This window comes from Lonchura striata, chromosome 6, assembly GCF_046129695.1.
Source record: "Lonchura striata isolate bLonStr1 chromosome 6, bLonStr1.mat, whole genome shotgun sequence".
Taxonomy (NCBI): domain Eukaryota; kingdom Metazoa; phylum Chordata; class Aves; order Passeriformes; family Estrildidae; genus Lonchura; species Lonchura striata.
Genome location: NC_134608.1, coordinates 1,924,747 through 1,935,593, shown reverse-complemented (window position 1 = coordinate 1,935,593; position 10,847 = coordinate 1,924,747). Strand labels below are relative to the sequence as shown.

General features: G+C 51.6%; 1 protein-coding gene across 1 annotated transcript; it reads right to left on the bottom strand.

Annotated features, from left to right (window-relative positions):
• Window positions 1-167: 167 nt before the first annotated feature.
• On the bottom strand, window positions 168-10,219 carry KLHDC2 (kelch domain containing 2). The gene is made up of 14 exons (XM_021536063.2): window positions 10,064-10,219; window positions 8,723-8,889; window positions 7,879-7,958; window positions 6,940-7,057; window positions 5,837-5,952; window positions 4,642-4,723; window positions 4,461-4,544; window positions 3,493-3,573; window positions 3,357-3,415; window positions 3,078-3,187; window positions 2,573-2,645; window positions 1,845-1,932; window positions 1,460-1,512; window positions 168-1,062 (listed from the first exon to the last, which is right to left on the bottom strand). Exons 2-14 carry the CDS (start codon window positions 8,876-8,878, stop codon window positions 939-941), a joined length of 1,224 nt encoding a protein of 407 aa, XP_021391738.2. The 5' UTR covers window positions 8,879-8,889; window positions 10,064-10,219; the 3' UTR covers window positions 168-938.
• Window positions 10,220-10,847: the final 628 nt, after the last annotated feature.

Genomic DNA, 10,847 nt, shown 5'->3' with positions numbered 1-10,847 from the left:
AAGCTGGAATGGTGTTTTTCCCCAAGCATTCCCTGGCTGTGGAGAGAGGAAGGTGCAGGCCCAGATCCCCCCAGCCCAACCGTGCCAGAACCCTGTGGAGGGGAGGAAGAGCGGGGCTGGGAGTCAGGATAAACCCCCAGGATCTCTCAGGAATTACAGCACAGGAATTGTTCTACAAGTCCACGTTTTTAATTAGTTTTTGAAGACAGCTTAAAACATGATTCCCCCACTCCCTTCCCCACAGCAGCACGGCCTGGCCCTGTCCCCCGTGTTCCCACAGAGACAGAGCTGCCCCTCTCCATGTCCCTGCAGCCAGGAGACATCCCTGGGGCTGCTCCAGCGGCAGGGGACAGGCACAAACACACTCAGTTACACTCACAGGGCAGAATATCTGCTACCTAAGGTTCACAACTGAAGTTCCACAAATAAAAATTAAAAAAAAAAAAAAAAACAAAAAAAACCAACCAAAACCAAACTACAGCCAAGCAGAAAGTAGTGGTGCTTTAACATCTCAAGGTTTACGACAGTTTATTGACCAACAATGGGACAACTTCCAGATCCTACTCCTAACTTCCAGATCCTACTCCTAACTTCCAGATCCTGCTTCTCTGACCTTAACATCTGTGGCAAAACGTGAAGCTGTGGACTAACCACCACTAAAGCAACGCTCCAGAGCCGTGGTGTGCTCAGCATGCCCAGCTCCTGTCCCCATGGACATCCCCCCCGCTCTGGGGTCGGCCTCACCTCCTCGGGGTGCACAACCCAACACTGGTTACAGCTTAAGCTCAGGCTCGTCTCCTCTGGCATTAAATACATTTATTGGAACATCTCACACAAAAATAGGTTCTCTCTAGGCCATTCACATGCACGGGAGGGCGAGAAGCAACTACCTACACACAGAGGGCTGAGGTTGGGCTCACAGCTTTGCGGGGCCGGGCTCAGGAGCCCGAGGTGTTGTTGCTGCCGAAGCGCTGGTTCACGCTGTGCAGCAGGTGCTTGGGCAGGCAGTGCCACGAGCTGGCCAACATCTCCTTGAAGCAAATCACGGCCTCGAGGCACAGCCTGGGAACACGGGGCTGCTGTCAGCAGGGCTTGTGCCACAGGTGCTGAGGGAGGGGAATCCTCCGGCCTCAGCCCTGGCTGCTGCTCTGGCAGCCTTTGGTCGAGGCAGAAATGTTTCCCAGTGGTTTAGGAACATCAATAGGTCTAATGGTAATTCTGCCCCACGTGTCTTTAGAATCCCAGAATGGTTTGGGTTGGAAGGATCTTAAATCCCACCCCATTTCACCCTTTTCATACGGGCAGGGACACCTTCCACCATCCCAGAGTGCTCCAGGGCCTGTCCAGCCTGGCCTTGGACACTTCCAGGGATCCAGGGGCAGCCACAGCCATGCTGGGGCCTCCCCACCCTCCCTGAATTTCCTCCCTGAATTTCCATGCTCAAGTCTTGCTCTCTTACCTTACGAGAGATCTCGGTTGGAGGGAGAACACCAGGATTTCGTTACTGTGAGCCTGGAACGGGGCAGAGACAGAGAATGGAATTGGTTCTGAGGGCTCTCAGCAGGAGCCAGAGCAGCCCAGGCTCACACAACCATGGAAGCAGGGAATCCCAGAATGGCCTGGCTTGGAAGGAGCTTAAAGCTCATCCCATTCCAACCTGCCCTGGGCAGGGGCACTTGGAGGAAGCCTTCAAGTTTCCAAGCCTTGAGGCACCTGCACCGAGGGACTTTGGACAGGAGCAAAGCATTTCTCCCTCAGGCTTTGTCCGTGCACCTTTGTGATCCCCATGGGATCAGTCCAGCACTGCAGATCCCTTGGGAAGGGGAAGCTCAAAACCAACTCACAGCTTTGGAATGGGCCAGAAGGTTGTTGGCACAGCCCCCAAAGATGATCACCTCGCCCTCCTCGCTGGCACAGGCCGTGTGCCACAGCCTGGGAACAGAGAGCAGCACTGCATTAACACAAACCCCCAGCTCTGGGAACACCCCTTCATTCCAGCCAGGCCAAAGGGAGAAAACCAGGAAGCAGCAGTGCTTTAACTCCTGCACCTGGCTCAGGTCACTTCCCCAACCAGAGGGAGGAAGACTCGTGTTTTCCATGCCACACTAGTGCATCACAGAGCTTGTGGGGCTTTAACTTGCAGCTCACCAACTCCTGTTTCCTCATCAGGAAGCCAAGAACAGCCCTGGGTGTGCACAGGATGAGCCTCTGGCAGGGCTTGGTGACACCAGCCCGTGCCTGGGTGGTGGCAGGGCAAGGACACCGGTTCCATTTAGCTCTGCTGCTGGCACTCGCAGCTCAGAGCCCCCTGCAGCCAGATCAAACCCTAAATCCCAGGGTCAAACCCTAAATCCTGAGATCAAACCCTACATTCTGTGCTTCCCGCTGTTTCACAGGCTGCTGCCCTGTGTGGCCCTGACCTGGAATTCTGGGAGCACACAACAACCTGCACCTCTGGGAGACCTGGAAAAGGAGAGCTGTGAGGAGGAAGCAGGGTCCTCTCTCTGACAGCCACCACCAGGTGCTTCCACACCCCTTCTGTACCAAATTCCCAGGGAATTGTCTGCCATACCTTGGTTTTTCAGAGTAGTTATGCTCAAACTGTACCCACTCGTTCTTGCTGATACAATAAATCCAGGCATCACCTGAAAATAAGCAAAATCCCAGATAAAAGCAGGATTCTGTCAGTTCTGGAAGTCGTTGCAATATGCAAACTCTCTGGGTGTAGGACATCTCATTTCTGTTCTTAGGTAAATCAAATATTTTAGGAAAAACCTTATAAACATTGGCTCCTGTTTGACAACAGGTGTTTAATGTAACAGAGATTTATGGGGGTGAAGGTGGAGAATTGTAAAGCTGTCAGCAATTGCAATTTGCACTTTTAGACACATTTTTAGAGCAGATCAATTGCTGGAAGTTCTGGTGTCTCCACACCCTCAGCCAACTCCCGCTGTGTGGAAGGAGGAGTTGGAGCACACAAGAGGAATTTAGAAGGAATTCAACACAATCATTCCAGCTCCTGTGCACAGCTGTTCCAGAGCACAAAGCCACCACCAAATCCCTTTGGAATGACTTACTCAGGGGCTGCTTGTCCGTGGTGAAGCCTCCGAATAGGAAGAGGTGATCCGAGGAAATCGGCGTTAAGGAATGCCAGGATCGGCCGACGGGGCAGATGCCTTGGGTGAGTCTGGATTGCAACAAAAACACCCCAAATCACCATCAGGGACAGCAAAATCCCTCTCTCTTTCATGCCTCGATTATTTTCCAGCTATCTGCAGCATACTGCAGTGACCCAAGGACAATTTTAATTTCTTTAGACACAAAGAATTTGAAGTGGATGGAGCCTGAGCACCCACATTTCGTTCCACTCCCAGGTGTCCAGGTTCAGGTAGTAAAAGTCGTTCATTCTGGACTCCTAGGAGAGAGCAGAGCGTGGTTCAAATCTCCTGCTGAGGTCTGGGTTTAACTGCAGGGAAATGGGGCTGCCCTTACCCTGTATCTGCCTCCAAACACGTAGCCCCTGTTCCCAACCGTGGCACAGGCGTGAGCGGCTCGAGGGGACGGCGTCTTCCCCTGGGAAGGGACAGGGACAGCACAAATCAGTCACCAGAGGACGGGAGAGGCTCAGCTCTACTCAGATTTAAGGCCAGCAAGAGTCGGAGTGAAAAAATGCAGCCAGTAAATCATCCTGTGTGCAGGCTTGGTTTTCTGATGGATGGAAGATCAGGAAACTCATTAAACGTGGGGTTTATTTTTCCCCTCTTGAAGTGTTTAAATATTGCTTTTAGCACAGGGCTCAGCCACAGAAGACAGACTGTAAATGAGGCAGTGACATAATAAATCCTTAAATTCATAAATCAGGGAAGTGTCCAAGGCTAGGCTGGACAGTTTGGAGCGACCTGGGATAGTGAAAGGTGTCCCTGCCCATGGAACTGGATGAGTTTTAAGGTCCCTTCCCACCCAAACCATTGTGGGATTCCATTAAAAACATTTTCCTTGAGTTTCTGAACTCCTTGAGACCTGTATGAAGTCATCAGAGCAATTCTTTGGCAATCTGGAGCTCCTTGTCTCGTATTTCACTTCCTCCAACCTGTGGCAACACCAGCCCATTTCCCTGTTCCTGAACACTCCAAATGTGTGCGTTTGCAGTTAGCAGTGTTTAATTGTCTCCTGACCACAATTCAGCCCCCCAGGGACAGGGGCCAGCCATGCCCTGGCACCGAGGGGGGCAGCAAACCCCACGTTCCCCTGCCCGAGCACAACGAGCTGCAGCATCAACCAAAGCAAGCGACTGGAAAAACGGATGAACACAGATCAAAAGAAAAGGCGAATTTTCCTCTTTTTGCAGGGTGGATCTGTCTCAACGAATGGTCTAAATTCAGTGGAAATGGCTCCAAGAGCACTTCTAAATAACATTACTGAGCTGTGACTTAATTAGCTGACACCAAACCGTTAATTACCGTAGTTATGGGCTGGCTCCAAGTGAAAGTTTCAAGGTCCAGAATGTGCACGTGGTCATTCCACCCTCTAGGAAGACCTGAATTCTTAAAAGAAAAAAAAATCATAAAGAAGCAACAAGTTTTAACAATCACTGATTAAATATTAAAAATTGAAACAGAAATGGCTTGCAGGGTTACTTACCCAAAAAGAAGTTTCATCAAATTCAAATGTTCCACGTTGTTTCCCTTCAGGAAAATAGCCATAGCCTCCAAAAAATATCAGCCTGGAGGGAAACATGGAGCAAGAGCTGTGAGACATTTTGTCACATCTGTTAATATAAATATAAATATAAAACTATATAAAGGCTGTTCTCAGAAAACCAGGGAAGCTCCTTTGGTTTTCCAGGTGCTCTGTTTGTTGCCTCATCGACCCTCCCACCCACACTGAATCCCTCTGGAGCTGTTTCCAGCCTCAGGCTCCCAAGCTCTGCTCCACTTCCAGACCTCTGAAGCTGTCAGGATGTGCAGCCTGGTCACTGCACTTTGGCCTTTGCCACGTTGTTTTCCTGGAGTTTAAATGGGAATTACCTCCAAGTTTTACCTTTGGGGTTTAGCCTGTGTTAGGAACTGGCATGGCTTTGCCAAAAGTTCCTACAGGATTATGGAGTGGCAGAAAACAACCTGCAGCACCTAATTAACCACCCACAACTGCAGCCCTGCACAGATTCACATCTAACCTGATGCTATCAGCTGTGCTAATGAGGAGCTCACTCCCCACATCAAGGAGCTGGAAAAGCAGCACTGTGGGCAATTCCACAGAACCACGGAGCATCCCCAGCTGGAAGGGACACAAGAGGGTTTCCCCACCTTTCCTGACTCAAAAATCCCCCAGCACATCTCCTGACTGGGAGCTCTCTCCATGGAGTGCCCAAGGCAGCACAAGAGTTAAACTCCAAAATAACAGAATGGTTTGGGTGGGAAGGGACATTAAATCCCATCCAGTGCCACCCCTGCCATGGCAGGGACACTTCCACTGTCCCAGGCTGCTCCAGCCCCAGTGTCCAACCTGGCCCTGGGCACTTCCAGGGATCCAGGGCAGCCACAGCAAATCTGGCAATTCCAGCCCAGCCAGGAATTCCCAATTCCCAATCTCCCACCCATCCCTGCCCTCTGGCAGTGGGAGCCATTCCCTGGGTCCTGTCCCTCCATCCCTTGTCCCCAGCCCCTCTCCAGCTCTCCTGGAGCCCCTTCAGGCCCTGCAAGGGGCTCTGGGCTCTCCCTGGAGCTTCTCCTCTCCAGGGGAACATTCCCAGCCAGCCCCACGGTGACTGCAGGGAGGAGGAGGAGGAGGAGGAAGGAGGAGCCCAGAGGGAGCAGAGCCCTCGCTGGGGCCTCACCTGTTCTTGTGCACCCACACCCCCAGCTTGTCCTTGGACGAGGGGGGCACCCCCTGGCACTCCACTCTCACCCACTGCAGCACTTTGTCCGTGGATCTGGCATTTAACATGTAGAACTGGGAAAATAAAGAGATTTTTTAAACTCACATCATCAGCTTAAAGCTTCAGTCTGTTATAATAGTGACTTGAAATTAAGATGTGTTGGTATAGAAATAGTAATAAATGAAAAGTTATTTTCCTAGCTGAAAAGCAGAGCACTGAAATTATTTGCAACAAAAGATGGAATCACAAATCAAAACCTTTTTGTGACCTTTTTGCAGACTCAAACACCTTTTACACCACCAGCAGGGTTATGGACATTGAGTTTCAGCATCCAAAAGCTGTTGTGGGATATAATGAAGGTGTGTACAGAGCACAATTGTCTTACAACTAGAAAATGGTTCAAAAGTTTACCAAGTGACATTTTTTACAGTATTACACCTCCTGTGCATTTATATAATTGTACAAGAAGTGAACCAGCTGCTACACTTACGTACAAGAAATGTAAGAATGCCACAGCAGGAAGGGAAGAAATCACACCTTACAAATAAGGTTTGTTTCAAACTGTCTGCAAAAATTCCTTCCAACTCCTTCTAGTTTATATTTACATAATAAATATATAATCTCATATAAATATATAATCTCATATTTAAATATATAAATTACATACTTATATAGACCAAAACTATTTAATTTAAACGACATTGCCAGACTATCAGAAAATATCATTAATTAATTCTAGCTGAAGGGGTGGTGATCAGTGATCTTGGAGGACTTTTCCAACCTAAATGATTTGGGAATTCTGGGATTGACACAGATTCCAGGGAACAGAAACACTTCGAGCCACCCCAGACCAGTTCCAGATCAGTTCCTGATATTATTCAGGCAACTCTGGCAACTCCCATCTTTTAAAATCAGCAAACTCAGAGGCAGGGACACAATGCAGCCGCTGAGGGGAATTGCACAAGGACAGAACCGATGCCAGCTCGGGCTGTTCCTGCAGTACTGTGAAGCTCCCAGGGCACAGCCCCCATGGGGAAGGGTGGGAGAAGGGAATTCCTGACCTTGTTGGTGTTGCCCTGGGCGTGGTGCCCCCCGAAGAGATAAACCACTCTGTCCACACACACGGCACAGCTGCCAGACATGGAGGGGGGAACATCTCCCTCAGTCTTGCTCTTCTTCCTGCAAAACCAGGCTGGGATATTTCACCTGCTCCAGTGACCAGGGATGGATTTGCCTGGAGGGTTTGGATTAGCACAGTTCACTGTGGACACTCAGGTCTGTCCTTCCCAGCTTTTCAAATGCAACAGCTCACAAAACGACTCTGCTATGATGGAGGGGTAGGGAAAAGGCAATTTAGTTAATACATGGGGTTTTGGGGAGTAGGAATCCCATCTGCCCAGCTCAGGAGTTTGGAATGCTCAGAATCCTCAGGCAAAGAGGATTCACCTGTGTAAACTGCAGGTTTCCAGTCTGCTCCTGGATTTTTCCTGTTTGCAAACATCATAACCACAGAGAGGAGATTCCAGGCCGTGCCCCAGGTTGCCCCTGACCCCAAGGAGGGCTGGGAGCACGACTGAAATCCCACTTCCTGCGAAGCACTGAGCAGCTCCTTTGGCTGCACCAACCTTTAAAAACACCTCCTGAAAAGGTCAGGAACCCAACAGGGATTCCCTGACCACCACTGGCATCAAAAGTGGTACAAACACAATTCCCAGTTGCTCTATCCCATCCCAGGAATCCCAAAACACCTCACACTGGTGGTCACACACTCCTCTCCAGGCTGCCTGTCCCAGCTGCCTCTCCTGCTTCATCCTGGAAAACCATATTGGATGCTTTTACAGAAAAAAAACACCAAACCTGAAATATTTGACACATTTTTGCAACAGTTTGATAGGTGGGAACAAAGAGATCAGGGAATTCTCTCCCTGCTCAGTCCCTTTCCACACCAATTCAAGGATTTATCAGATTTTTTTTTCCCCTAAATTAATGATTTACTGTACCATCTTCCAGTTTCCATGTTGTAGATCCATATTTCATCCCGAGGCAGGTAGAAGTCATAAAACCCCCGGATCTGGGCGTTCTGCAGGACAGGTCAGAGAAGGAAAAGCAGGGTTAGAAGGATGTTTGGGATGTTTCACACGTGGAGTTAGAGACTCCTGGGAATGTCTGCACCCCCTCTGGGACCTAATCACAGCACAGATCGAAGCAGGAGCAGTGCCTGTACCTCCCACACTCCTGCGCCTCCCACCTGCACGGAGAGCAGGAATCAGCCTAGTTTAGCACCTGCTGGGGACAATCAGCTCCCAGCAGAGCCAGACAGGGGTAAATGGAAGTTAAATCTCTGTTTTATAGCCTGAGCCAGGAGCAGAAATGAGCCAAAAGCTCCTTTTTCATTCCCCCATTACTGAGTTCACTGACAATGACTTACACTGAAATGATTTTGTGGTGCTGCAGCACAAGCACCCCTCAGTGTGACAACAGAAAACCTGGGATCCTTAGAACCCCCAACAATTATTACCACCCAAAATTACAAATTACAAAATGTAATCACAAATTTCCACCCAAAACCACAGTTGTGCAAATAAAATCACCACTCCCAGGGTGCACAATTCCAATCAGACAATACTCCCTTCACCTTTTGCCAAAGGCAAACGACACCCCGAAAAATCTGTGTATCTGCCAAGCTTTAACACCCGTGATTTATTCCAACGTTGCAAAACACCCCTGAAGGCCGTGCTACAAATTTCTGGCTGGAGCTGCTGTGTTCCGGGGGAGGAATAATTCCCCAGAGTCACGCCCGGGTGGATGGGACACAATTCCCAGGCCGGTGCAGGGCAGCTGTACCTTGTATCCTCCCCAGACGTACATGCAGCGCCCGTCGGTGACGGCCACGTGCCCGCTGCGCTCCGCGGGACTGTCGTTCTCCAGCTGCTCAAAGCCCTCCTCGGCCGGCGCCGGCAGCTCCTCGTCCGCAGGCAGCTCCTCGTTCTCATCGGCCATCTCGGGATGTGCTGCAGGCACAGCCACACGGAATTCCCTCAGCTGGGTCAGCCAGGGCAGCTCCTGGCCCTGCCCACCCTGGGCAGCGCTGTCCAAACGCTCCTGGAGCTCTGGTCCATTCCCTGGGCAGTGCCCAGCACCCTCTGGAATAGTGGAACCTTTCCCTGATATCCCGACCCTTCCCTGACACAGTGTGGAGCTTGGAAAATCCAGGATAAACTACGCACGGTTGGAGTAAAAACCGCTCCAGGCTCCAGATGGGGATTCCTCAGTGGTGCACGGTTTGTAATGCTTACAGTTGCCAGTGTGACTCCAAGCGTCAGTTTCAAAAAATATTGAAAATCTTATCTATAAATATTTTGATTGATTTGCCCAGAGATGCTATGGCTGCCCCTGGATCCCTGGAAGTGTCCAAGGCCAGGATGGAGCAGCCTGGGATAGTGGAAAGCGTCCCTGCCCACGAACAAGATGAGCATTAATGTCCCTTCCAACCCACAGCATGTCAAACAAACCCACGATGTCAAAAAAACCCCCAAACAATCCAAAGAGGAATAAATTTGACAGCTTTGCCCACAACAGCAGCAAATCCTGGAGCTTTTCAGCGTCCCCCACCCAAAGCTTCCCACAGCGGCTCAGTGCAGGACGGTGTCACCCATCCTACACAAAATCCCACAGAACCAATGTCCCTGCTCCAAACCACGCAGAACACCAAACCCCAGTGTTTTGGATCTGGGAAAACACAGATCCAAAGCCCGGGGAAGCCCAACAGCCCAGATTTGTGCACCCAAAGCCATGGAAAAGGACCTGAGTGGGCCAGTCACACCCTGCACTCCGGGGCTGGGAATTCTGCTGCTCCCATCCGCCGCTCCTGAGGGCTTTTTGCTGTTTAATTTTAATCACTCCCGCCACGGAGACGCTGAACCACCTTCAGGGGGTTATCTCTGCGCTTTAATTACGATTTCTAATTTAGATTAGCAAGCCTTGCCCACAGCCCCGTGAAACCTGCCGCTTGGAGCTAGCGGTGTCTTCACCGCCTCGGAGAAACGGCACCGATATAATATTTACCTATAACAGATACGCGCAGCAGTCTGTTATTAATTTTTCACCCCTCAGACACGCTGGGCCGCGTCCCTGCAGCCATTTCCCCCTCATCCCCCCGGCTCTGCCCACCGCCCTCACACACACCGCGGCCGGGGGCTCCTCACGACACCTCCTCCTGTCGCGACATGCCCGAGCGCAGGCCGGGCCCCTCACGGCAGCGCCCGCCTGTCGCGACAGCGCGGCCGCTGCCCGCCGCCGTTACCGGCCCGCCCCGAGCCCCCCGAGCCCCGGCCCGCTCCTACCGGGCCCGGCGCCGCCTCCTGCCCTCAGCCGCGGCCGCCGCAACATCCGCCGGGCGGGCGGCGCCTTCCGCCGGCAGCGCGCAGGCTCCGGGCCCCGGCGGCCCCGGGCCGGCCCGGGAGAGCGCGGGGCAGCGCGGGGAGCGGCTGGGCCGCCCCAGAATTCACCCACAGGGCACCGGCACCCCCGAAACACCGCGGGGTTAACGCTGGGAGAGGCTGAGCCGCCCCAGAATTCACATACAGGGAACCGGCACCCCCGAAACACCGCGGGGTTAACGCTGGGAGAGGCTGAGCTGCCCCAAAATTCACCCTGAGGGCACCCGGGCACCCCAGAATTTAAAATGGGAGCATTTGAACTGCCTCAAAATTCACCCTGAGGGTACCCCAGAATTAAAAATGGGAGCATTTGAACTGCCCCAAAATTCACCCTGAGGGTACCCCAGAATTAAAAATTGGAGCATTTGAACTGCCTCAAAATTCACCTCGAGGGCACCCGGGCACCCCAAAATTAAAAATTGGAGCATTTGAACTGCCTCAAAATTCACCTCGAGGGCACCCGGGCACCCCAGAATTAAAAATGGGAGCATTTGAACTGTCCCAAAATTCACCCTGAGGGCCCCGGCACC